General features: G+C 47.2%; 6 protein-coding genes across 6 annotated transcripts; 4 read left to right on the forward strand and 2 right to left on the reverse strand.

Moving 5' to 3' along the window:
* Positions 1-283: 283 nt before the first annotated feature.
* H6S33_000960 (uncharacterized protein) lies at positions 284-3,483 on the forward strand (the record flags this gene model as incomplete). Its single annotated transcript, XM_044832395.1, has 4 exons — positions 284-316; positions 382-789; positions 850-2,608; positions 2,669-3,483. 4 exons carry the CDS (start codon positions 284-286, stop codon positions 3,481-3,483), a joined length of 3,015 nt encoding a protein of 1,004 aa, XP_044700519.1.
* Positions 3,484-6,712: 3,229 nt separating this feature from the next.
* On the forward strand, positions 6,713-10,409 carry H6S33_000961 (uncharacterized protein; the record flags this gene model as incomplete). The annotated part of the gene is made up of 6 exons (XM_044832396.1): positions 6,713-6,722; positions 6,900-7,174; positions 7,382-7,563; positions 7,619-8,202; positions 8,275-9,825; positions 9,901-10,409. The coding sequence occupies 6 exons, from the start codon at positions 6,713-6,715 to the stop codon at positions 10,407-10,409; spliced, it is 3,111 nt and encodes a 1,036-aa protein (XP_044700520.1).
* A 2,002-nt stretch (positions 10,410-12,411) lies between these two features.
* Positions 12,412-13,492, forward strand: H6S33_000962 (uncharacterized protein; the record flags this gene model as incomplete). The annotated part of the gene is made up of 2 exons (XM_044832397.1): positions 12,412-12,720; positions 12,806-13,492. 2 exons carry the CDS (start codon positions 12,412-12,414, stop codon positions 13,490-13,492), a joined length of 996 nt encoding a protein of 331 aa, XP_044700521.1.
* Positions 13,493-14,717: 1,225 nt separating this feature from the next.
* On the reverse strand, positions 14,718-16,485 carry H6S33_000963 (uncharacterized protein; the record flags this gene model as incomplete). Its single annotated transcript, XM_044832398.1, has 5 exons — positions 14,718-15,284; positions 15,338-15,471; positions 15,533-15,856; positions 15,913-16,240; positions 16,294-16,485. 5 exons carry the CDS (start codon positions 16,483-16,485, stop codon positions 14,718-14,720), a joined length of 1,545 nt encoding a protein of 514 aa, XP_044700522.1.
* Positions 16,486-20,507: 4,022 nt separating this feature from the next.
* On the reverse strand, positions 20,508-21,357 carry H6S33_000964 (uncharacterized protein; the record flags this gene model as incomplete). The annotated part of the gene is made up of 4 exons (XM_044832399.1): positions 20,508-20,526; positions 20,589-20,889; positions 20,958-21,081; positions 21,148-21,357. The coding sequence occupies 4 exons, from the start codon at positions 21,355-21,357 to the stop codon at positions 20,508-20,510; spliced, it is 654 nt and encodes a 217-aa protein (XP_044700523.1).
* A 350-nt stretch (positions 21,358-21,707) lies between these two features.
* Positions 21,708-22,397, forward strand: H6S33_000965 (uncharacterized protein; the record flags this gene model as incomplete). The annotated part of the gene is made up of 1 exon (XM_044832400.1): positions 21,708-22,397. The coding sequence occupies one exon, from the start codon at positions 21,708-21,710 to the stop codon at positions 22,395-22,397; it is 690 nt and encodes a 229-aa protein (XP_044700524.1).
* Positions 22,398-22,511: the final 114 nt, after the last annotated feature.

Below are 22,511 nucleotides of genomic sequence, written 5' to 3' on the forward strand. Positions count from 1 at the left end.
CGTCCTCTTGCCAAACACATGCATCCTGCAACGGCGCAGTACTTGTGTCAGTGAGTGTAGTAGTTATCCTTATTTCGGCCACGGCACAGGCCAAGCCAGCCACAAACACGAAATCCATCAATCCGATTTGTCTTCTCCTATCATCTTCACGTCCTCCTCTTCACGTCCTCCTCCGTGGTCTCTGAATTCCTTTGCTATCCTCATAGAAACTATCCCATCTATCTAAATCCAAACTACTACGTGCCAATAGCGGTTGACGGCAACCCCACACCCCAAACTCAAGATGGCTATGGAACAGCTGGAAGTCCCTAGCAAGGTACGTTTGTCAACCAGCTCTCCCGAGATACCACTTTGCTGATGCTCCAGTGGTTATCCATCTAGTCCTACTTCATTCGCTGGGTGGACTGCCCTAAAAACTACACAATCTCTTGGAGTGTGCACCCATCAAAGAAGTCACTGTTAGTTGCTCTCACCCCCACCGACTCCCCCTCAACAATTTCATCTAACCTAGGAACCCCCAGGAACTTCGGAATCTTTAAACATCCAACAGCCGGGGGCCAGGGCTCGTCGTCATCACTGCAACCACCCTCAACCGCGCGCTCTGATGAGACTTCCATCTCGACTAAAGAACGTAGGCCCGCAAACTCCAGGGGAAGAAGCAATGAAGGTGATTGTATTGAGAAGCTTCATGCGGCTGGACTGCTTGATGTCTACTGGCACGGGAAATGTGAGGCTGAGAAGGTTACCACTGGAACCTACGCAGCAAAAGAAGGTGGAATGTATGCACTGGTATGTTTACTGGTTCTCGGACTAAACATCTCAAAGACAGCTTCTAATAAGAATGTATAGGTATTTGATAATACTTTTTCGAAGCAAATAGCGAAACAAGCTACCCTTGTACTTCTCACATACCCGTCCAATTCTGCACCTCCAGCTTCCCATGCGCTCCATCATTACGACTCCAACCCTGCAATGATGTCTACAACATCTCTTTCATTGAACAATACACCAACCCTTATGATTGGGTCGAATGCATCGGTTGAAACAATGTCTATCATGCAGCAGCCCCGTGATGATAGCTTCTACGGAGGAACAAATAGTGGTTTTCTGACTGGTGTCCTCAAGAAGCGAAAACGCAAAAGGCATCAAGGCTATGCCCGCCGGTTCTTCTCACTTGACTTCACCTCCTCGACACTGTCTTACTATTTGAATCCCGAATCCTCGACCCTCCGCGGCGCAATACCACTCTCGTTGGCAGTGACTAGTGCGAACCAGCATGACAAGGAAATCTGTATAGACTCGGGCGCGGAGGTCTGGCATCTCAGGGCAAATGACGAGCAGGATTGGGAAAGATGGAAAACAGCTTTAGAAAGGGCAACACAGCAAGCTTTGAAAGCTGGTACTACCGGAGACGAGGATACTGTACCACCTTTACAACCGCAAAGAGTGGATTCTGTTCCCCGGGGACAGCTGGAGGCCGGGGGATGGGCAGATGTGGAGGCTCTGGTCGGGAGAGTTTCAGGCATACGAGATGCCGTGCGAAGGCTTGCGATGGCCCCGGAGCCTATTTCACCCCGACCAAGTACATCTGGTGGAAATCTGACCAGTTCGGCAGCTTCTATCATGTCGGTATCCCCAATGGAAGAACGCCGTATGCCCTTTTGGAAACGTAAAGGCAGCGGAGGTCAAGGGGCACCTAACCAAACCACTCTGCACCCCCAGGACGCAGGTAGAAACATGTCTATAAGCTCTGTTGCTGGTGTGACGGGCTCTGCTGCTATGGCCGCTGCTTCTCCGAACGGATCTTCCGAAGTTCTGCATCGAGGCGAGAACATGAGCGTACATCTCAACGCTATATTGTCTGGATTAGATTCAGTAGTTGAAGACTTCTCGCGATTGGTGGCGGAGAATAAACAGCGGAGATACATGCACCGCATGTCGACCATACGAGCACCATCTCCCATGACACATAGATTGTCTAAAAGGGTGTCGAGAATGAGTATGGGCATGGAATCTGATGGCGATGATGAATTCTTTGATGCAGAGGATGCTTTGAATGAAGCAGAGCGCGGGAAAGTTGTAATGCTAAACGACGATCAGCATGAGAATACACAAGACGAAGGGGCTGCCACGGATGATGACGAAAGTGATGCGGAAGATGACAGTTTTGACGAAAACAATAGGAGAGTCGGCGACAATCTAGCCCAAGAGGCCCAGGATGTTGTAGAGGAAGGAGGCGTTAGAAATTTAAAACCGCTGCCTTGTGAGCCAGTCAAGAGACGAGAGGTGGTGCCTCCTCCGACAGTTCTACCTCCAAGTTTAATTGGGTTCTTGAGAAAAAATGTGGGCAAGGATTTATCGACAATTGCTATGCCGGTATCTGCAAATGAACCTACAAGTCTCTTGCAGAGACTTGCAGAGCAATTGGAATATTCAGAGCTGCTCGATGACGCTGTGAATGCGCCGAAGGAACGAGGCGAAAGGCTACTGTATGTCGCCGCATTTGCAACGAGTTCGTTCTCCAATAGTAGAGTAAAGGATCGTTCGATCCGTAAACCATTCAATCCAATGTTAGGCGAGACATTTGAATTGGTCCGAGAAGATAAAGGTATGTAGATTTTCCGCCATGCTATGAAGATTTATCTAAACTAATTCACCTCATTTCTAGGTTTTCGTTTCATCGCTGAAAAGGTCTGTCACCGGCCTGTAATTATGGCCTGCCATGCCGAATCTCAACTCTGGTCATTCACACAATGCCCAATGCCAACCCAAAAGTTTTGGGGTAAATCTGCCGAACTCAATACGTCTGGTCGAGTACGCATTCACTTCCCAACAACCGGAGACTCTTATTCCTGGACCATTGCAACAAGCTTCCTTCGAAATATCATTGCAGGGGAGAAATATGTAGAGCCTGTGGGTACCATGACGATTTACCATGAAAATACTGGTGAGAAGGCTACAGTCACCTTCAAGGCGAACAAAGGAATGTTTGCCGGGAGAAGTGAAGATCTTACCATACAGGCCTTCAATGTCGATGGAGAACCTTATCCACTCTCGTTGGTTGGAAAGTGGACAGAGGAACTTATAATGCAGCCAGATAATAAAGTCATTTGGAGCGTGGGTGAACTTGTAGAAGCGGCAAATACGCGCTATGGATTCACTCGTTTCGCGGCCGCATTAAACGAGATCACACCAATCGAAGAAGGTCATATCCCGATTACTGATACGCGCCTTCGGCCTGATCAGAGGATGGTAGAAGAAGGAAGACTAGACGAGGCAGAAGAAGAAAAGGTGCGGTTAGAAGAGGGGCAAAGACAACGTAGGAAGGAGATGGAAGACATTGGTGAACAATGGCAACCTAGGTGGTTCACTAAGGTGAGAGAATATGAGAACGAGGAGATATGGGGGATCCGGACAGGAGAAGATGGCTATTGGGAGCAAAGAGCTAAGGGTGAATGGAAAAATGTGCCCGAATTATTTTAGATGTTGGATAGATAAGTGGACTTTGGTTGGGAGAGATATTATTGTTTAGCGGTGATCTCATATGATTCCATATATCCGTATAGTTATCCTGTTTCAACTGGGGGTGTTCTGTATTTTCTTCTTTTTTTTTTACTTTCATTGCATTCCGGAACCGATTTTGATAGAGCGAGATCAGCACTTTGTATACTCAAAAAGTAGAACGTTGTTAGAAGTCCTGAGTGTACTAAGTGCGAAATGGACTGTACCCGTTGGTAAAAGAGAAATAAAATATTATTAGTCTTGATGCTTCGAGATATCCTTTTCAGCTTTAGTCTATTCACAGTCCCTCACTCGCTCAATCTTTTGAATCAGTGAACACTCACGAGAGCGTAGTCGTGCCAATTCATTTTCTAGCTCTTTGATTCCCCTTCTCTCCTCCTTATTCATAGGCTGTGCTGTGTTTTGACCCAATTCTCTATGCGTATGATCCTCGAAGCTGGTTAATTAGCATTCAGAGGCAATTACATTGTACAGTATATACGGCAGGATTGTTTGGTCCATCAGTTAGTGGTCTCTGTACTTGACATTGAAATGTATGTAGGTTCGGCAGAACGATATCGTAGAGAGCCTTGGCTACGGACCGGCCAATGCAGGCCTATAAATCAGGTAAGCTCGAGTGCAGTGCACTGGTTTATTCCAGCCGGGCGAGGATCACGTCCACGTCTTTGGCCGCAAAATCTTTGCAAAGAGCCAGAGCTGTAGAATACAGTTATGGGTTTCGGCTCTATAGCCAAGGATCTGGGTGAGGTTCATCGATGACGCTGGAAGTAGAAACTCTTCGCTCGTTGACTGGCCGACTTGAGAGAAATGATTCATGATCCACTTTCTTTTAAGGGTATTTTGACTGTGCGTGTTGGAGGAGTCTGGGCAAAGAGACTAGGTGATATGCAGTCTGCAAGTCCGTGTAGAACCCTGCTCAACGTTCTTCTCAACTGAGAGTCCGTAACCAACATACCGGTAGGTAATTCTGAATACAAGTACAGGCGTAGGTACGTAGTCTGATTATGGGGTTTTTGTTGTGATCAAGTCTAGCCCAGCCCGTGGGGCAACAAGTGTATTTTAAAACGTGGCCGCCAGACTGACTCTCTACGGATATCCACATACGTTGGGGAAAGACTTCACTTGTCTGTCGATTTGGAGCTGAGGCGGAGTGAACGCCAAATCAACCAAGAACCCCGGAAGTGGTTACGTCTTCTCGCCGATTCTTACATCCTAGGATCCTAACCATTTATGTATGTATGTGGGTTCTCACGGCACTTATTACCTCAAAGCTACTAACCACTATCGATTGGGCAACAGACTGCCAGGTTACTTGGATGGGCCAATGATCTAGATACCTCCAAACTCGAAAAATTATCGGGTGAATTGTATAGTCAGAAACCTGAGAGGTCCCATACCTTAAGGCTAAGGTAGGTAGAATTAGTATCATGTTGTCGAGGGAATGGTTCATAGAGGAGCTGGTGTTGAGCAAACATAATGTTCAAATCAGAAGGAGCCTCATTCAAAATCTAGTGAGGATCACCGATGACGGAAGTGAGCTGAGCACTATTTATTACCTTGAAGCTGGACACACATAAAAATACACCCTTTTATGATTGGTAAAGTAAGTGCCTTTACGGGGTCTCACTTCCGAGTCCAGAATAATCGTCTCACGCCAAAAGCCACCGGATTATCCTTTCAACACATATCTATACATACATAAATACATACAGCATGGCTAAGGATCATGTCCCTAGTGTACGTATAGCGAACGAGAGAAATCAACATACCTAAGCTAGAGAGCTGTTGGAAATAGTTGATGATATGTGGGACTGATAAGGCACGTGAGCGTCGTAAATGTGTATGGGAGGTTTCGGAATCGCGACTGGACCTCCTGCCGGCCGCGATCGTCAAAATGGTGTAAATGGCACATACCTATATTAGAACCCAATCAAGATAGCAACAAAGAACTCGGGGGTGAATCCGAGTGCAAGCTACCAATCTCTATTGTTACAGGCAGTTAATTACCTATGAAGGGAGTACTTACCTAGGCTAATGTGGAGGATTCAGTTCAATGGGAGCGAGCAGCGTGATCGTAAAATCTGTAAGTATGTAACCACCCATCATCATCAAGGCTGTAGCCTGGCATGGACAAGGATAAATAATAGGGATGGGTAGGTCAGTCAGGTGCCATTATACGGATAGGAACAAAAAGGAACTTAGCGGGCCTAGTAACAAGATATCCATAACCTCCACACCCAAGGTGTGTTTGTGTTTCTTCCAGTTTACCCCTCTGTAGGTAAATTTACTTACGGTGTGCTTCTTCTGCTTTTGGGAGCTCTTTCGACTTATGATCCCCGCGGGAAGATTGGAATCAGAACTGAGGGGTTCTCCATGAAATGTCCACATTCAAGGAATTCTTTATGTTGCACTTTCGAAGCTGTAGCCTGTAGCTATGGTTCTCTATCCGCCGTGTATCCGATAAGAGAGTGTTAATCAGTAGACAATCCTTGTAAATATAGACAGGAATGACTCTTAGGGGCTCAAATGACGCTAAATAGCCTTTTTTGGGCTAGCTTAGTGCTTTTTTATTGGGTGCAACGGAGTACTGCGGCGCCTCAATACTTGTGTGCGCAGGCAGACGTTACGTGAGGGCTGCTGTTGTTACTCTTCCCCCCGCCTTGAGAGTTTAGTTCCCCTCCTTTCCTCACTCATCACTGACTTGCTCTTTCTCCGCCTTATTCTCCTCCTCAGTTGTCTGAGAGAAGCGATTTGTTGCGGAGTTTATCGTGAATAACTTGGAAAAGAAAGCTACCGAACTAGAAGGCATATCGAGTTCGAGACGTCAGGTTTGGCTCCACGAGCTCTACCTCGCCCCTTCAAGACCTAGCTCCAACTACTACCTTATCCAGAGAACAACTTCAGTTCATAACCTCAACACAAACAGTCGCTTAGTGTGCGGGGCCAATTTGCCTCTTTCTGGCTGTGGGTTTTGGAATTTTAATTCGAGTAGCCTTTGTGCATCCGCTTATTTTTCACAACCATAACCATAGAAATCATACTTCTGTTGTGCTGCCTATACTCTTTCAACTGCCTATCCTGTCCCGAATAAACAACTCTCGTATTGACAACAAGAAACCGAGAATTAAACCAGCTCTTCCTTTGACTTATCTTAACGAGACCGTTGGGGAACCATACAGACCGTGACAAGATGTTTAGAGGTAAGTTTAGGAAGAGTTGTTAAGATTAGGAGGAGCGAGAAATAAAGAAAGGAAAAGAGAGTTTTTATATAGACAAACCACCGTGTTCTCTCCTTTTCCTCGTCAATATACCCTAGAGCTCGTCATCATACTTGGTTCGTCATATTTCGTAATTGAAAATGCTAACACAACTCACAGCTAACCTCCATTTACATCCACATCCAAACTCTCAATCGAAGCTTGTGTCAGTACCTCCGGGCGCTTTTCCAACCTTTACAAATATCACCAATAATGGCACGGACTTCTCCCGTACAATCATTCTGACGCCAGAAACACCCATCCAACCTATCGGTAGGAGTAGCAGAAACACCTCAAAGGGTTTGGTAGCCGACCGGAACAATGGTTTCTTTGAGTCAGCTGTGATGAGCCGATCGCATGCTGAAGTCCGGCTTATTTTGGAGCCAGAACGGAAGGTAGTATTTTATACTTGTTTGATGAATTGAATCGTTGTTTTCAAAAATTAAATGCCCATTTCTTTCTCCTACTCTGATTCTATTTGCCACAATCACTTCATTATTCGGTTACGTATTTCCTAAACTAGTTGATAGTGATCTCATTGGGGGAAAATTCCCTACCCCCTCTTATATGACGTGGACTTGGTTACTCACATCAACTACTAGATAATAATCAAAGACACCAAGTCTATGCATGGTACTTTTGTGAACGGATTACAACTCGTTGAAGAAGAAACTGCAGAGTTACGACAAGGTACTGAAGTCACTTTTGGCTGTGAAGTTACAAGAGGCGAAGAGGTTTTCCCCCCGAAAACATTTCGTTGTGATATTGTGTGGGAAGATATGACGTGAGTGTTTCCTTTCCCTAAATACTGAATAGAAGAATGCTGATGATTCTTTCAGTCCACCAAAGGCGCCCGAGACTTCAGCAGTGTTGGGCTTGGCCGAAACGGGCAAGATCCGTGGTTATGGAGTAACTGCGGAGGATCTCACTTATCACTCAGGAGAAGACTTCGAAGATGAAGAAGGTGGAGAGGAAGACGAGGAGGAAGAGGACGATGAGGATGCAGAAATGTCCTATCTAGATCTCCCGCCCTCTGATGAAGACAAGGCTTCTTCTTTCTTTGGTGAATCTTCTTCGCCCAGTTCTACAACTGGCTCACCCATAACACAAACCATAAAGCCTGCATATGTTGGAGCATCCACCTCAAAGGCACCTTACTACGCAGATGAAGATATCCCAGTTAGCCATGAGCGGAGCACAAAGGATATGTCAGTTGATGCCTTGACAAAAGATTCGGAGCGTGAGGAACAACTGAAGAGGAAAATCGAGGAGATGACATCTAGGAAAGAGAATGTCCCCGAACCCAATTACGATTTTGCTGGAATGCGAACAACTACCGGCCAAAGGGTTTCAATTGGAAGTTTAATGAACAAAACTGCGGACTCTAATGCTCATTACCAGGGCGAAAAGGACGGAAATTCTGGTAAGAGGAGCACCAGCAAATGTTTTTCTGAATGTTTGAATCCCTATGATCTGACGCTTTATGATGTTGAAGTCGAAATTATTCCGAAGGAGACATTTCTAGCCACAACCAAGTCTAAGGTTTCATCTGAATCAAAATCTAAGAAACCTATTATCATCGAAGATGATGACGTAGAGATGTTTTATGAGGAAGATGAATTGCACCTTATCGATACCAAAGATGGTGCTGAACAGGACGAGGATGAAGATGATGAAGATGAGCAGATGTCTTCTGAGGAAGAGGAAGAGAGAGATGAGGAGGAGGAGGAAGAGGACGAAGATGAGGAGGAGGAGGAAGAGGAGGAGGAGGAGGAAGGAGAAGAAAACGATAACGGTGAAGGCGAAGCAAAAAAGAGAGAGTCTTATCTTTGGCCGCCGAACTTTTATCCAGGTATCGACGCACGATCTCATGTAGAACCAAGGCCTATGACCCCCCCAACTATTGCGACAGCTTGTAAGACTTCGGCTGCCCCTCTCGATCCACTTCTGGCACCAATTCCCTCGAAACCGAGCTTCCGATCGCCTATTGATGAGTTAACTCACGCTGCCGCCGCTGCTGCTGCAATGCAGGCACCTACACCGCCCTCAATAGCTAAACTCCCGCCGCTATCAAAAATCCACACTGAGACTATAATTAAAAAGACTCCTTCTGGGGCTTCCCATATTCATTGGTTAGGGGACAATAAGACACCAACCCAGGGACCCTTCCCTCATTTCCCCGATATGGCACTTTGTAACATGGAACGCAAGAAGGAGTACTTTGAAGCAAGAGAAATCAACGGTACTCGGATAAGAGATACACGAACCACAAATGAGATTCACGCTATCTATTCCCAAACCCTTCGCTCGGGGTCGAAGTCACCTGCACAGCCATACATTGTTGATGGTGTTCCATGGGTACATGGTTCAAAGAGCAATGAAACACCAGAGGAAGCGGCATGTTTGTTCCCGGTAACTTCGGATTCTGACAAATACAATTCGATCAAGGGTATGGCCGATGAGGCCATGCCATCTCCACCGGCAACCGTAACTTCTCAGGCAAAGAAACTCTCAGAAGACGCCGTGCCAATTGTTGAGAAAAACAAGGAGGCTTTTGAAACCAGGTTTCCAAATTGGTGGCCGCAGTGCGAAGTGGCTTTCGACAATGAAGAAAACTCTGAAGTGCGCTGGGATGATGAAGAGATTGTGAATGACCAAGATGGGGAGTATGATGAAGAGGAAGACAACATGGAACAAGGCCCGGAAACTGTGGCCGAAGATGGTTTGGAAGAATCAAATTTTGAAGATGAATTTGATGAGGAATACGAGGATGACATTGAGTCCGAGTTTGAAGAGGAACAGCAGGATGATGATATTCGCACAGATTTGAGCGAGTATGGAGGTTCACACACACAGGCTCCGGCCATGTTTCAAAAGACGTTCAATATTGCTTCGTCCTCTGTCACATCTTCCGATAATTCGGGTTTTGGAAGGACAAGTGCATCCGAGGCTGGCAAGGGAGATTTTACCAAATCTCGTGGTTTCTCTATAAGCAATCTTGTAAACGAGAATACTGTCACCCCAAGACCTCAATTGGCAGCGACTGGTACCTTTTACCCTGCCCGAGCCCCCTTTAGGACGCTTCATCAAAGTCCCGAACAGCTTACACCCAAAAACACAGCAAATATTTCATCTCCTCAAATCAGGAAAGAGAATTCTATGGCTGATCTTCTTAACCCTACTTCACCGGCAGCGGGATCGAAGCGTAAGCATGAAGATATCTCTAGCATGGCCCAGGAGGAGCTGCAAGAGATGGGTTTTCTTGCTGGCGGCAACACCGGTACTCATAACCTTGATGAGACCGATGATGATCTTGAGCACCAGAAAGAGAACAAAGAAGAGGGATGGAAGAAGACACTTATTCCATCTACTAACCCTACAGAGAACGGTGATCCATCGAAGAAAGCTCCTACCGTAACAGCGAATACCGCAGTGCAGGTCTCTGCGGCCGATATTAAAATGGCAGGAGCGGGAGGTGAAGTTGATGCCGAGCCTCCTAGGAAGAGGGCGAAGACAGCTAGTAGCGGTCGCCAAATTGCGAAATTTGCTGCAACTGCTCTGGTCGGCGCTATCCTTGGGAGTGTTGGCATGTTTGCGGCCTTGGTTGCGACTGCCCCTGTGGACCTTTGAGTTGAGATTTTTCTATTAAATGTTTTGTTTTTGCTTTTCTGCTTCTTTTAGGTGGCTTTCTGGTTTTTAACATCTTTCTTTTATTTTTCTTATTGTAACCCCATCCATCCACAAAACTCACTGTGGCCTGCGTTTATGGCTGCTCTATCCTATTTATTGGACTTTTTCTTTTGTCTAGGTGACTGGTGTATTTGGGTTTTCCCTTCTTACGATTCTTACGTTTTCCAATATTCTCTTGGTCCTGCATTCACAGCTCTGAACAATGACAGGGACGCTGATACGGGTGGATATATGGACTAAACGAAATGGACTAACGGCTCTTGGTAAATGGAATATGGAATATGGTTATATGGCTCTGGAACGAGGCGGAGGAGAAGGGGGGACGGAGTCAGTATTTGGTATTATTCTTTCGTTTTTGTTTTTTTCCTTTATGAATGTATATGGGAAGAGTCTTTTTTTTTGAAATTGGTGTTGCAAAGGGTAACGGAAATGGAACTGGGGGGGAAATGGACATGGATATGGAAATGGGAAGGGAATAGTTTTAGCTGGGAGGTTTATGTTGACTTACTACTTGTTTTTCTTTCTTTTTCTCTTTGTGTTTTGCTTTTTTCTGTTCTCCAAAATGTTGAGGTTTTTAAAATGATTGTGTTCTGATGATATCCGGTTATGGTTGTGTTCTGGTGTTGCTGTTGAATATTGAATGTCATGCTTTGGTCATGCAATTGAGAACCTCGGAGATTGTAGGTTGGGCTCCGGCCGGTGGCTGAGCTTGAGGCGGAGAAAAAGGGTTATGCCTTCTCCGCTTCCCCGAGCTGGCCTTTGATCCTCCCCGTGGAACGGGGTAAAAAAAAAAGAACTAAGACTGGCACACCCTTTGGAAATTCATTAGCTGGCTAGCTGCTATGGCACTGGGAGCTCATGAATATCCCTCTGGCCGGCGGAATCTTGACGAGTCATGGGTGGCACAACATATTTTGGGGGTATGGTACTGTAGCTAGGTGCCGGTGGTGCGGAGTTGTTAGCTATCCATCCATCTAGCAGAAGAAGTCAATAGATCGAGTGGGAAATTTTGGGGGGGGGGGGCTTGTTCATGCGGGGAGGATGGACTGTATGTCGGTTTTGCGGAGTTCGTTCGTGGTGTCAGTAGTCTTCCGTGGTGGTTGGGTGTGTTCTGGGAAAGAACATTGAATGCATAAGGCATGTCACTAAGGTCGAGCTAGCATGCGGCACAGTGATCTACTGCATACATGAGCCCCATCATGGTTGTATGTAGCTGGGGTTGGGGTGTGAGAGTGATGCGCACTAGGGTGGGGAGACACTACATGTACATTTAGCTATAGGGAGAGTTGGGGGGGCTGCTGACATTGAACCTTAATTGCATTTAGGTTTGTCGGGACTCGGGAGCTAGTGCGGGTATGTAGGCTTTTGGGCTGGGTTGAGGACCGATGTTTTTTTTTACTACGGTAGAGTATATCTTGCTGCTAGGTAAATCAGGGTTCTTGGATGGGCCGAGTTTTGGGATGTAATGGGGGCTCTGTATCTGCCGCCGGTGTGGGTTCGACTTGGTGTTTGAAATGATATACATCGTATATAATCTATATCCTCACCGCCATTTAGCCCAAGATGCTGCACACTTCCAGCAAGAATACGCCCGACATCCTGGCAATTCCAACTGCCAAAGACTGCGGAATCTGCTTACTCGCACATGCAGCAGCTCACCCACTGGCCGCATGTGGTCACTAACAGCACGCACCGGAAATCCGGCACCGCAGATCCCCAGCAGAACCTGGCCGAGTGACACCTTGTGATTAACCGCGGCACGCACGGCTTCCGCCAACAACCATCTCGGCTTCCGTCTCCTTGATCATTACCCCCCAGATATATGTTATTACTAAACCCCTCCAAACACAACAATATAACCTCTCGCCCGGCCTACCATACCACACCCATACACACACACGCACACATACATATAAACCCCACCATCGCCCCACCACGAAAGATGATACGCCAACCCGCCGGCAGCCCCGCCGCCCTCACCCTCGATGTCAGCATCGACACCTTCACAATCGCGGGCATCAATGTGCACGTCTACGGCCTCGCGCAGCTGCCGCAGAGCGACAAGATGGACAACAGCATTGAGGTGTCGGCGCTGCATCTGCTGAACCCACGGCTGTGCGATCATACGTATATGGCGGGGATTGCGAAGACGGTTCTGGCGGACTTTTACCAGAAGCAGGCACAAGGAGTGATGGTGGGGAGGGGATTGATCTGTGTGGCGTTTGATCAGAGGAACCATGGGGAGCGGGAGGTACTGCTCTCTCTGCCCCATTCTACAATCTAGTCTACTCTACTCTACGTGATAATGGCATACTCATAAACTCCAAACTCCCCAGGTCAAGAACCTCGCCAACCAAGACTGGCGCTCCTCAAACCCCACCCACGCCGCCGACATGTTCAGCATCTACCACGGCACCTCCATGGACCTCTCCCAACTCATCACCTACCTGCCCACCTACCTCTTCCCACGGCGCCACTCCGGCTACACGCTAACCCAGCACCTCGTCGCCGGCGTCTCCCTCGGCGGCCACGCCGCCTACCTCTCGCTGCTCCACGAGCCGCGCATCACCGCCGGCGTCGTCGTCATCGGCTGCCCCGACTACCTCACACTCATGGCGCACCGGGCCGCGCGCTCCGGAATCGCGAGCGTGACGGGCGCGGCGCGCGAGTTCCCGGAGGACCTGGTGGGCGTGGTGAGGGGGGTGGATCCGGCGGCGCTGGGGGTGAAAGAGATTGTGAGGAGGGGGATGCTGGAGGGGAAGAAGGTGCTGACGTTGAGTGGGGGCGCGGATAGGCTGGTGCCGGTGGCATGTGCGGAGGGGTTTTTGAGGGAGGTGGGGGGCGCGAGGGAGAGGGGGGAGTGGAGGGGTGAGTGGAGGGATGTGGTGTGTGAGGGGGTGGGGCATGAGTGTACGCCGGAGATGGTGAGGGAGTTGAGTTCTGCGGTGAATAGGTGGGTAGAGGAGGCGGGGGAGGGGAATGGCGAGGGGAAAGGGGGGGAGGGGGTACAGTCGGTGTTGTAGATGGGGTGGCTGGACTAGAGGGAATTGACTTTTTCTTTGTTGGGGAGTCGTGGCTAACAGTTTGTTGTATTCCTTAACCATTGTGCCTGCCCAACTTCCTTAAAACCCCATTCATAGAAAACACGGATCATAGATCATTTCTCCCATGAGGTCTTGTAGGCAGACTCCAGTCCGCACTGTAGTAGCCAAAAAAACATCCAAACGCCAAGACACACCTTGAAAAGGTGGAAATATCACCCATATATTAGCTCATATAAGCATCCATCCAAGCAACTGAGCAGAGACCCTGGGGTAATAATCCCACAGACGATAATCAGGCACTCTTGTGGAGTACATACGTGCCCAGCTTCCCCCGCACAACATCAGCCCGCCAAGTAAGACACCTTAATTAACCAACCCGGTCCCGTGGGAATATTGCTTCAACGCACACGATCCCATTGCAACGTGGTGCCCAGCCGGCCCAGTCCTGCGCCAAGTATCAAGTCTGGGCAATGGGCATGGCAAAGCTTGGTTGGACAACGTACGGCCTGCTTTGCTTTTGCTTGTGTGAAGGAAAGGTATGTAAGGCTGTATGTGTTCAGTGCAATTGAATTGACTTACATCGAGGCAGTCCGGGGTGGCTACTTGTATGCATATGGGGTATGTGGGGTCGTTACCCGTTGAATGGCGCAATTCGGCATTGGCAATGGCTACATATATCGGCCGGCCTCGCCAGGCTTAAGCCTTGCAGTGTTTACTCCACAACCTCACGGTTGTCTACAAGTTATCAATACCCTTAAAATCTTATCAGATCGTATCCTCTTGGCACAGTTTTGGGGTTAGCTAAGGACATGGCCATATGGGCTAGCCTAGGATGTTCTCCGCTAGGTAGTACTAAGGTTTCCCCATGTGGAAGAAGCAATATATAATCACCTGGCCGGCCTGCTTGCCACATTTATTTGGGCTTCCCCGCGCGCGCAAGTGGGTGGGTATCGTGAGTAACTCAGTTGTCCTAGCTTAAATCCAAGGGCATTTCTCCTCTCGAGTCTGTCTCGAGTTCTATTATAAAAGCCAGCTGGCTTGAAACTTCACGATAATTTGGTTTTGCAGCTAGTTATTGTAATAAATGAAATTCTTTTGATTTCGTGGCCTTTAATTAAATACAGGCTTCCCAGGTACATACATTCGTCTCGAAACTTTTAAATCAGTACTAAAGTCCGATATCATTATAGTGAAAGATCGCTGTCTAGATCTTAGTTCTTCCGGCATCATCTAGGTCGGAGACAGTCTCCACATGTCCCGCCCCTCCCGCCTTCTCCGCCATCTCCACCTCCTCCGCCGCCCTCAACTTGTCACTCTGACCCTGGTCTTCACCCGCAGCTGCAGCAAGCTCGAAGTGACTTCCGCGCTGCTCAGTCCCGCATGCAATCCAGATAAACAAGAGCACGAAGATGACCGACATCATAGCCGCCTGGGTGCTGCCGTAGTCAGGGCGCTCCTCGCCGTGGATGTAGATGATCAACTTCTCGGAGATGGCAGACGCAACCTGAGCGGCAGGCGCAGCAATCATATTCCCTAGCTGATAGGCGATACCGGGGAAGGACGAACGGAACTGTGGGGGCGCAAGCTCCTGGAGATGGATAGGGACGACACCCCAGGCGCCCTGAACCATGAATTGGATAAGGAAGGCGCCTAGAGTGAGGAGGCGCCAGTCGTTGGGGAGGACCCAGAGGGGGATTAGGCAAGCTCCGGCGAAGGTGGCGATCATAATGGTAAAACGGCGACCGAGGAATTGAGAGTAGTAACCGCAGATCTAAAAAGATTGGTTAGCTATGGGTTTATGTTGGGCCGTGAATAGGGTCTTACAGTTCCACCAACGAGAGCACCGGTTTTACCAATGATGGTTGCCTTAGATGACATCTCAGGTGAGAATCCCTTGGTCTGCTGCATGTAGGTTGGGTACATATCCTGCGAAGTGTGAGACATGCAGTTGAATAGTGCTATGGAAAGGATTCCCGTTAGCCTTGAACCCCTCAAGATGTAGGTATATTGCACTCATACCCATCATGACAATAGCATAAAGAGCTCTCTTCCAGTATTCCCTCATGATCTTTTTTCCATCCGCCAGGAAGAGCTTAACCTTCTGTTTTCCCTGCGGCCCTTCACGGTTCGCCTTTGCTTCAATGAACTGTCTAGATTCAGGGAAGAAGACACGGGCAATGGCTACGGCCATCGTAAGACCAGCGCCAATGTAGAACAGCACTTTCCAGCTGTGTGGGGAGCCGGGGACGATGTATAGGTTGAAGACTGCCGCAATCAAGTAACCAAGCGCATAACCTTGCTGCAAGATTCCTGAGAAAAGCCCTCTGGCTTCCATGGGCATATCTAGTAATGGTCGTTAGTAAAAACCGTAAGAATCTTCATGGATAGTAGAAGCATACTTTCAAGACCCATAGAGGCTGCAAGACCCCAGATACCACCCATCCCAATACCAAAGAGGGCACGGACCCCCAAGAACTCTGAGAATGTCCCACAGAACGCGGTGGCCAGCTGTAAGGCAGCAATAATAACCAAGTTGATGATCATCGGCCATTTACGCCCGTAGAGATCACCAGCAATTCCAAAGATCGCAGCACCCACAGAACGGAATAGTAGAGTCAATGTGATCGACGTTGCTATATGCTCTCTGTGTTGATCGTAATATACTGCCAACCTGGAGAGCGAGAGTGAGACTGTATGGAAATCATATCCATCCATAGTCCACGCCATCTATAAACTATCAGATTTTGTCATGTTTATATGAGAGGAGTAGTGTCACTTACCCAACCAACAAAGAAAAAGAGATAGTTCATGGCCGTTGGTCGACAAACAGTCCTAATAGGATTTTCGACCTTCGTCCTAGGAAGCTTGCCATAAACGGTCTCTCCATGTTCGTTGATGTAGTGACCTTCACCCGTGGTGAAGATTTCTTTGATGTGCTTCCAAATTCTCGACATTCTTGAAGGTTCAGCCATGATTGGTGATCTTTTTGATGTCTCACTCGGTTTTACTCGGTGATGTGAGATAGGATGAGGAGTATGAGCGGGCGGGAATCCGCGGGCTTTTGTAATGACCTGTTACTAGTGATATGAGATCATATGAACTTTCTTATTGATTTTGGCTATGTAGAACACTTACCCAAGCGGTCTAAGCTATGGCAGAACTATGAGACTACTCGAACCCCTGAAAATTGTGCTCCTCCACACAACTTACAATTCCTCATGCGTAAAACGTTTCTCCGATGTCATGGAGCTCAGGCGATATTATTCCCCGCATCCCATTCGTGGTGTTGCAGGGTGCAATAGGAGGATGTATTCTTGCCTGCAGTGGAACTACATATCCCACCCATGAAAAAATAAGGCGAGATCGTAGCCAAGGAGCATAAGTTCCCAATTCTGGGGCACGCTTCCGTTTTTTTAGTTGCTGCACTACTTTTGGTCGCTTACTTGCTTAAATGTACGCCCAGCTTCGGGACAGGCTCCGAATATGTAAACCCTCCGGAACTATGCAGACCAGCCGGAAACCTTCAGTTCTTCATTGATCAGAAAACCTGGACACAGATAAGCCTCCCCTCTGAATTCTCAGGTATCTCTTTCATAGATTATACTTACCATAAGGTTTATCCGGCTGGAACGAATAACCCACGAGGGATATAATTCCTTGTTTCACTGATGTCGAGGCTATCTTAATGGTTGGTACCACATTTCATGATAGTTGAGATATTAATACATGTATTATCATTTGACCTTACCCATCAAAATGAAATGTGAAGATCCTCTGCCTTGGATTTTTGACATCCCCACAGTTGTTCTGGAAGCCAAGCAAATGATCCCTTAGTTCATCGAGAGTACGAGTAGCCAAGGTTTGTTGTTTTCTCGCCTCTTACAGAGATTATCTTGTCATGAAAACACGGTAACTACAACTATGTAAGACGTCGCGCACCCATGCCCATCTTTAAACTTAATCTCTAATCGGATAGCTATCACTACGAACTTCCAATCTTGGTATCAGTACGGCCATTTTCCATGCACGATACTCTAAAAAAGAAGGCAGGAATGCGTACATGATCTTGTGATGATGGTTCGTAATGTTTTTCCGTGCGGGGGCGGTTGGGATTTCTCAGGATTCAGGATGGTCCAGCTGCAGTTTCAGCCTTGGTAGCCCCGAGTACTTTGGGTGAGGTTGAGTTTAAGCTTATGCATATATTAGGGAGGTGTAGATACTTGCTTACTTTGGAATAGCCGGTTTTTTTTTAATCAATTGCCAACCCTAAGCAAACGAAATGCTTTGTTATGTGAGAGAGGCTTGTGTTGGCCGAGAGTGCGCCGTTGCCGAGGTGCATATCGCGTTCAACAACACCAAGACTCCAGACTTCGGTCACCCACCTCTTCAATCAAAATATCTTTTTTGTTCAGGTGGAAAATGCGGGTGAGTTAATTTACTCTACACTCACAATTATGCTGTATGCTGTATGCTGTATGCTGTATTCTGTAAAGCTCACAAAGCCACTGACAATATCATGATCAGCATCTCTAGGTCTTGCTAAGGCCCCAAATGTCGCCCGAAAAAAACCGAATACCTAGACACCCGAGAAAAATTGCTCTGTGCCATCGGTCTACAGATATAGACCTTGGCGAGGTTGTTGTGTAGAGTACGGGCGAAAGGGTCGGTCGGCTTGGGCACACCGAGGCGCCTGCGGTCTTGGTATGTGGGGTACCCGAAACTCTTAACTCGCCAAGTACATAAAGCCACAGAATCATTCCACCAGAGATAGAGGGGACTTCTCGCCGAGATTTTTTGACTGCACTTTCTCACCGCCCAGAGCTGTCGGTACGGGGAAATATCGGGCAAAGCTGTCAAGCCAAAGTAAAAAAAAGCCTCCTTGGAGCAACCACCGTTATCGATCCGAGATCGTGACCCGTGAGACACCTGACGGAGACTGCCCCGTCCAAACCTGGTCCACTGTCTGCTTAGGCTTAGGTTACTGATCAAATTTATGCATAACTCTAGACTGATCTACCATGTGTGGAAAGCGGGGTCTTGGGACATGATAGGTCGCAACGTTAAAGATGCTGGCAAAAACGTGGGATCATGGGGTATCACTCGACCCATGCAAACTCAACACACAACCCTACTTTCCCCGGACTGTGAGTTTATCTCAAATAGGAAGGCATCTTCTCAGCAAATTTTGCAAATAACAAGCATGAACTCCACAATCAGCAGTTTAGTCGGTCACTAGGCCGATCGTAACGTTAATTCTTTCCTCGAAACAGGGAAGAATTGTAGGTGATCCGATTACTACCAGGCTACCAAGGAATCGGGGACCCCACTACAAGCTAAGGTTTTGGAGCATTTGTTGCCGCCAATTAATTAGAATTTCCGGGGAATGCCGGGTGAATTTGAGATTGAAATGGTGGACTACGCACTACAAGTTCTGTAGAACGGGTAAAGACTACGATTATTATATTTGAGAAATACGAACATACAAGCGAGATGGAGATATCCGGGACGGTTGGGGGTAGGTATACGTACCCAACAATCGCTCGATAAATACACTCTATCATGATTCATGCCTCTCCCAGGTTTCAGCAATAACCTTTAAAATGAGCACATATTTGAATTCTGGGCGTACATAGTATATATGCCGAAGTAAATGCCGGAGTAAATACCGGTCAAGGCCAAGACATTAACTAATCTACTATTTGAAACTATTTACGATATGAATGTTCGTTCGTTCGTTATTCTTACACCACCAGAGCAAAAAACGGGATAGAATCACCGCAGTACTAGATGTAGTGTTGCAGAGTTAAACGGCAAATACCGAATCAAAGAACAAACTCTGGATAGAGCACGAGTTTAGCAGAAAGTCGAGCACTAAGTACTTCCACAAAAGTTCCTGCACAACTTATTGGCTACATGATTACTTCCTATTCGGTCCAACTCGTGCAGCTAAACATTCTGATATGTATAACGGACCTGGAGTCATTCTGTGCGTGTGCCTATAACCGGGTTAGTGAAATCTAAGGTAAATGTCAAATTCCTGCAGCTATGAAACGTCATAACCTTTGTATACTTCTGCGGATGACAGATTTATTTCTGGAAATATCCAGCTAAAGAGCTTTAATTGAAAGTAAAAAATCCCTCTACCTACCCTATATTTATCAAAATTACAGTCGTGCCATCGAGCACTAAGCGGCTATAGTACTTAGGTTTTTCTATCTTATTTCATCCAATAATTATACAAAAGCTAAATACACACATGTAGGTACCGCGGCAATACTGTCGACATCTAGATGCACAAGTACTGGAGGGGTATTTCGAATATGAACCTCACCCGTTATTTGCCGATTGATGCTGCCGCTATTCTGTCCGTACTTTTTCTTATTGTACCTCATGTATCTCAGAGTCTCTTGGCTGCATAAATTTGAATATTTCTTTGGATACGTTAACCAACCCGAGTGTGATGAAAGACTTTAAGGGCACCCGTAATCTAACGGCATTTATACGAGACGGTCGGGGACATCGGGTGATAATTCCACCCATCAAGATTTGTATTACTTCAATACCGTAACTATGGGGGGCAACCTTCTTTGAAAATCGATAGCATCCAATCATTTCCCCAGATTATGTCAACATTACTAACATTTATCTTCAAGAGAAACCTCCCGACAAACCCCCCTACTAAAAAAGGAACCCGAGAAATCCACAATGCATCAAGCCCCAGCATAGGAAGCTGAAGTGGCTTTTTCATGACCATTTTTTGTCCTTATGGGCACCACATATCACATGATATATCGTTTCAGGGCGTTCATGAAGGTATGAAGAGACAGACCAGAAACGATATCTGAGCAGGGAAAAAAACAAGATAAGATATCGAAATTAACGACACACACGTAACCGGCTAAGTATTTGGCAAAAGGATTGCAGAGGGATTAAAACTGCAGGAAGGAAGACACAAGGGGCCGTCTAGGTATAGAAAAACAATGATATGGTGTATCTAGATGAGATGCTTGGATCTGTTTTACGAATAAGTATTAGCGCCTTTAGTGTCATTTTTTTGGAGTTACGATGAACTGACCTGAAATAAGCCCTCAGATAAACAACTTGCCAAGCCCCAAGTCCAACAAGTGTAGCCATGATAGAGAAGGCAAACCACTTCACACGCTCATTTGTCGACTCGTTGGTATCGCGCAGTTTTTGCTCGCGCGTTCGCAGGTACTCCATTTGACCGACAACCTCTGAAACAACCTCCTCGATGCGTCGCAACTCAATTTCGACAGGCTTGAGTTTCTCGGCAGCTTGAATGGCAGACCAGTCACGCGCATCAGCGCCAATATCAACATCAAGCTCAACCGAACGGGTTGGGCCATATGGGCGGCCTGGTGGTTCGAAGTATTATTAGCTCACATGATACGTAGGACTACTAGCTGAAGGAACAGGAATATACCATCATCGAGGTTGTTCTCAAAGCATACATCGAAGGCAGCATTGGCATGGGAAGTGAATGCCATTCTAGCTTCGCCGACAACATCTTTGGGACGTCCGTACTCATTCCCAACTGCATCTCTGATCTAACCACCCCCGAGAATTAGCTTTCGCGACCACTAATTCATCAGTCGGTAGGTAGTAAAACATACGTGAATGTTGACTTGCTGCCCATCACCCTTGTGTCCGCTCACAGTCGCCGTCACAACTACCAGTGTGTCCTTTGCGACAAAATTCCTGATGCATCTTTGTCGATGACCTCTAGGCTCGGCGGCGATGTCGAACTTGAGAGCTGATCCGACAACTGAGAAAAGCGAAACGGCCAATACGAGCAATGACGGTATACTTGTTGAGGGCTGCATATTTGAATTAAATAGCGAGACGAGTGGGGGTGAAATTGGTGAATCCTTATGTTTGATTTGAGATATTCGTGATCTATCGTAAAAGGAGGTTTCAACTTTGGGGATATGTGGTCACTCTAAACTACCCAACTAAAATTCTTGGGTGTGCTGGATGTGGCGGTGTGTATTGAGGCTAGTAATTATCAAGCCACAAAGCACGTGAACCGAGAACCGAGCTCCCGTCGCGTTTGTTATCGGGGATCTGGGCTTAGACAGCTCGCTCGACCTTCAGCTCGCGCTTGACAGACAACACTCTCAAATACCATTCTCAAATATCCCATTCCCCTCCACATTTATCCCCAATTTCAACAATGTCTCGCCCCAGAAGATCAAGGAATTTGCTTGTACCAATTGGCCTTACTGTTACGGCTGCTGTAGTTGGTTTGGGGCTCTACTACTGGCAACAAAACTCCTCCCCAGCTTCCTCCTCCAATGGCCCAGTGCCGCAAAATCAAGAACCGTCAGATCGTACTAGAGCGGGTGAAGAAGACGGACTAGACCAATCGCAAGCAAAGCAACGACCAAATCCTACGGGTTCAGGCAACAAGAAGACTGTCGTTGTAGTAGTCCGTGAGGGCGCCCCAGGACTTCTCTGGAATATACCAACTCCACTCAATCTCAATACCACAAACGTTTTTATCCTGGTCCACTCTCCAGAATCTGGTGGTAAACCGGAAAACGCGTACAAAGTTATAGGAAACATATTTCCGGCGGACTATCCTCGAGAGTATGTTTTGCCGTATACGATTGATGGGGCACTCCTGCCATTAATCCGACATCTGGCACCAGAAGTGGTATATATGGACGAATCCCTCGTTGGAGAAGATGCTGCGTCAGTAACAGGACTATTGGAGAACAATTGGGTGGGGGCGGTCGTCGTTGCTACTGGAGACCGCTCAGGGAGCAGTGGATGGCGTCAAAACGTGCAAAGATTTGGAAGGCGATGTGCGGTCGTCGACAGGAGCGGCATCAGGGGAGACTGGGCCGGAAGAGTAGGTTAAGGGCATGCTCTTCTATGACTGTGGCAGTATTGGAATGTAATCAGTGTGGGAACTAGCTTTGCGAGCTTTTTTCTCTTTTTGCAATCAGCGAAGTTAGCATGTTTGAATAGGCGC

Source organism: Morchella sextelata, assembly GCF_020137385.1.
Source record: "Morchella sextelata strain SCLS chromosome Unknown scls_1, whole genome shotgun sequence".
Lineage (NCBI taxonomy): Eukaryota > Fungi > Ascomycota > Pezizomycetes > Pezizales > Morchellaceae > Morchella > Morchella sextelata.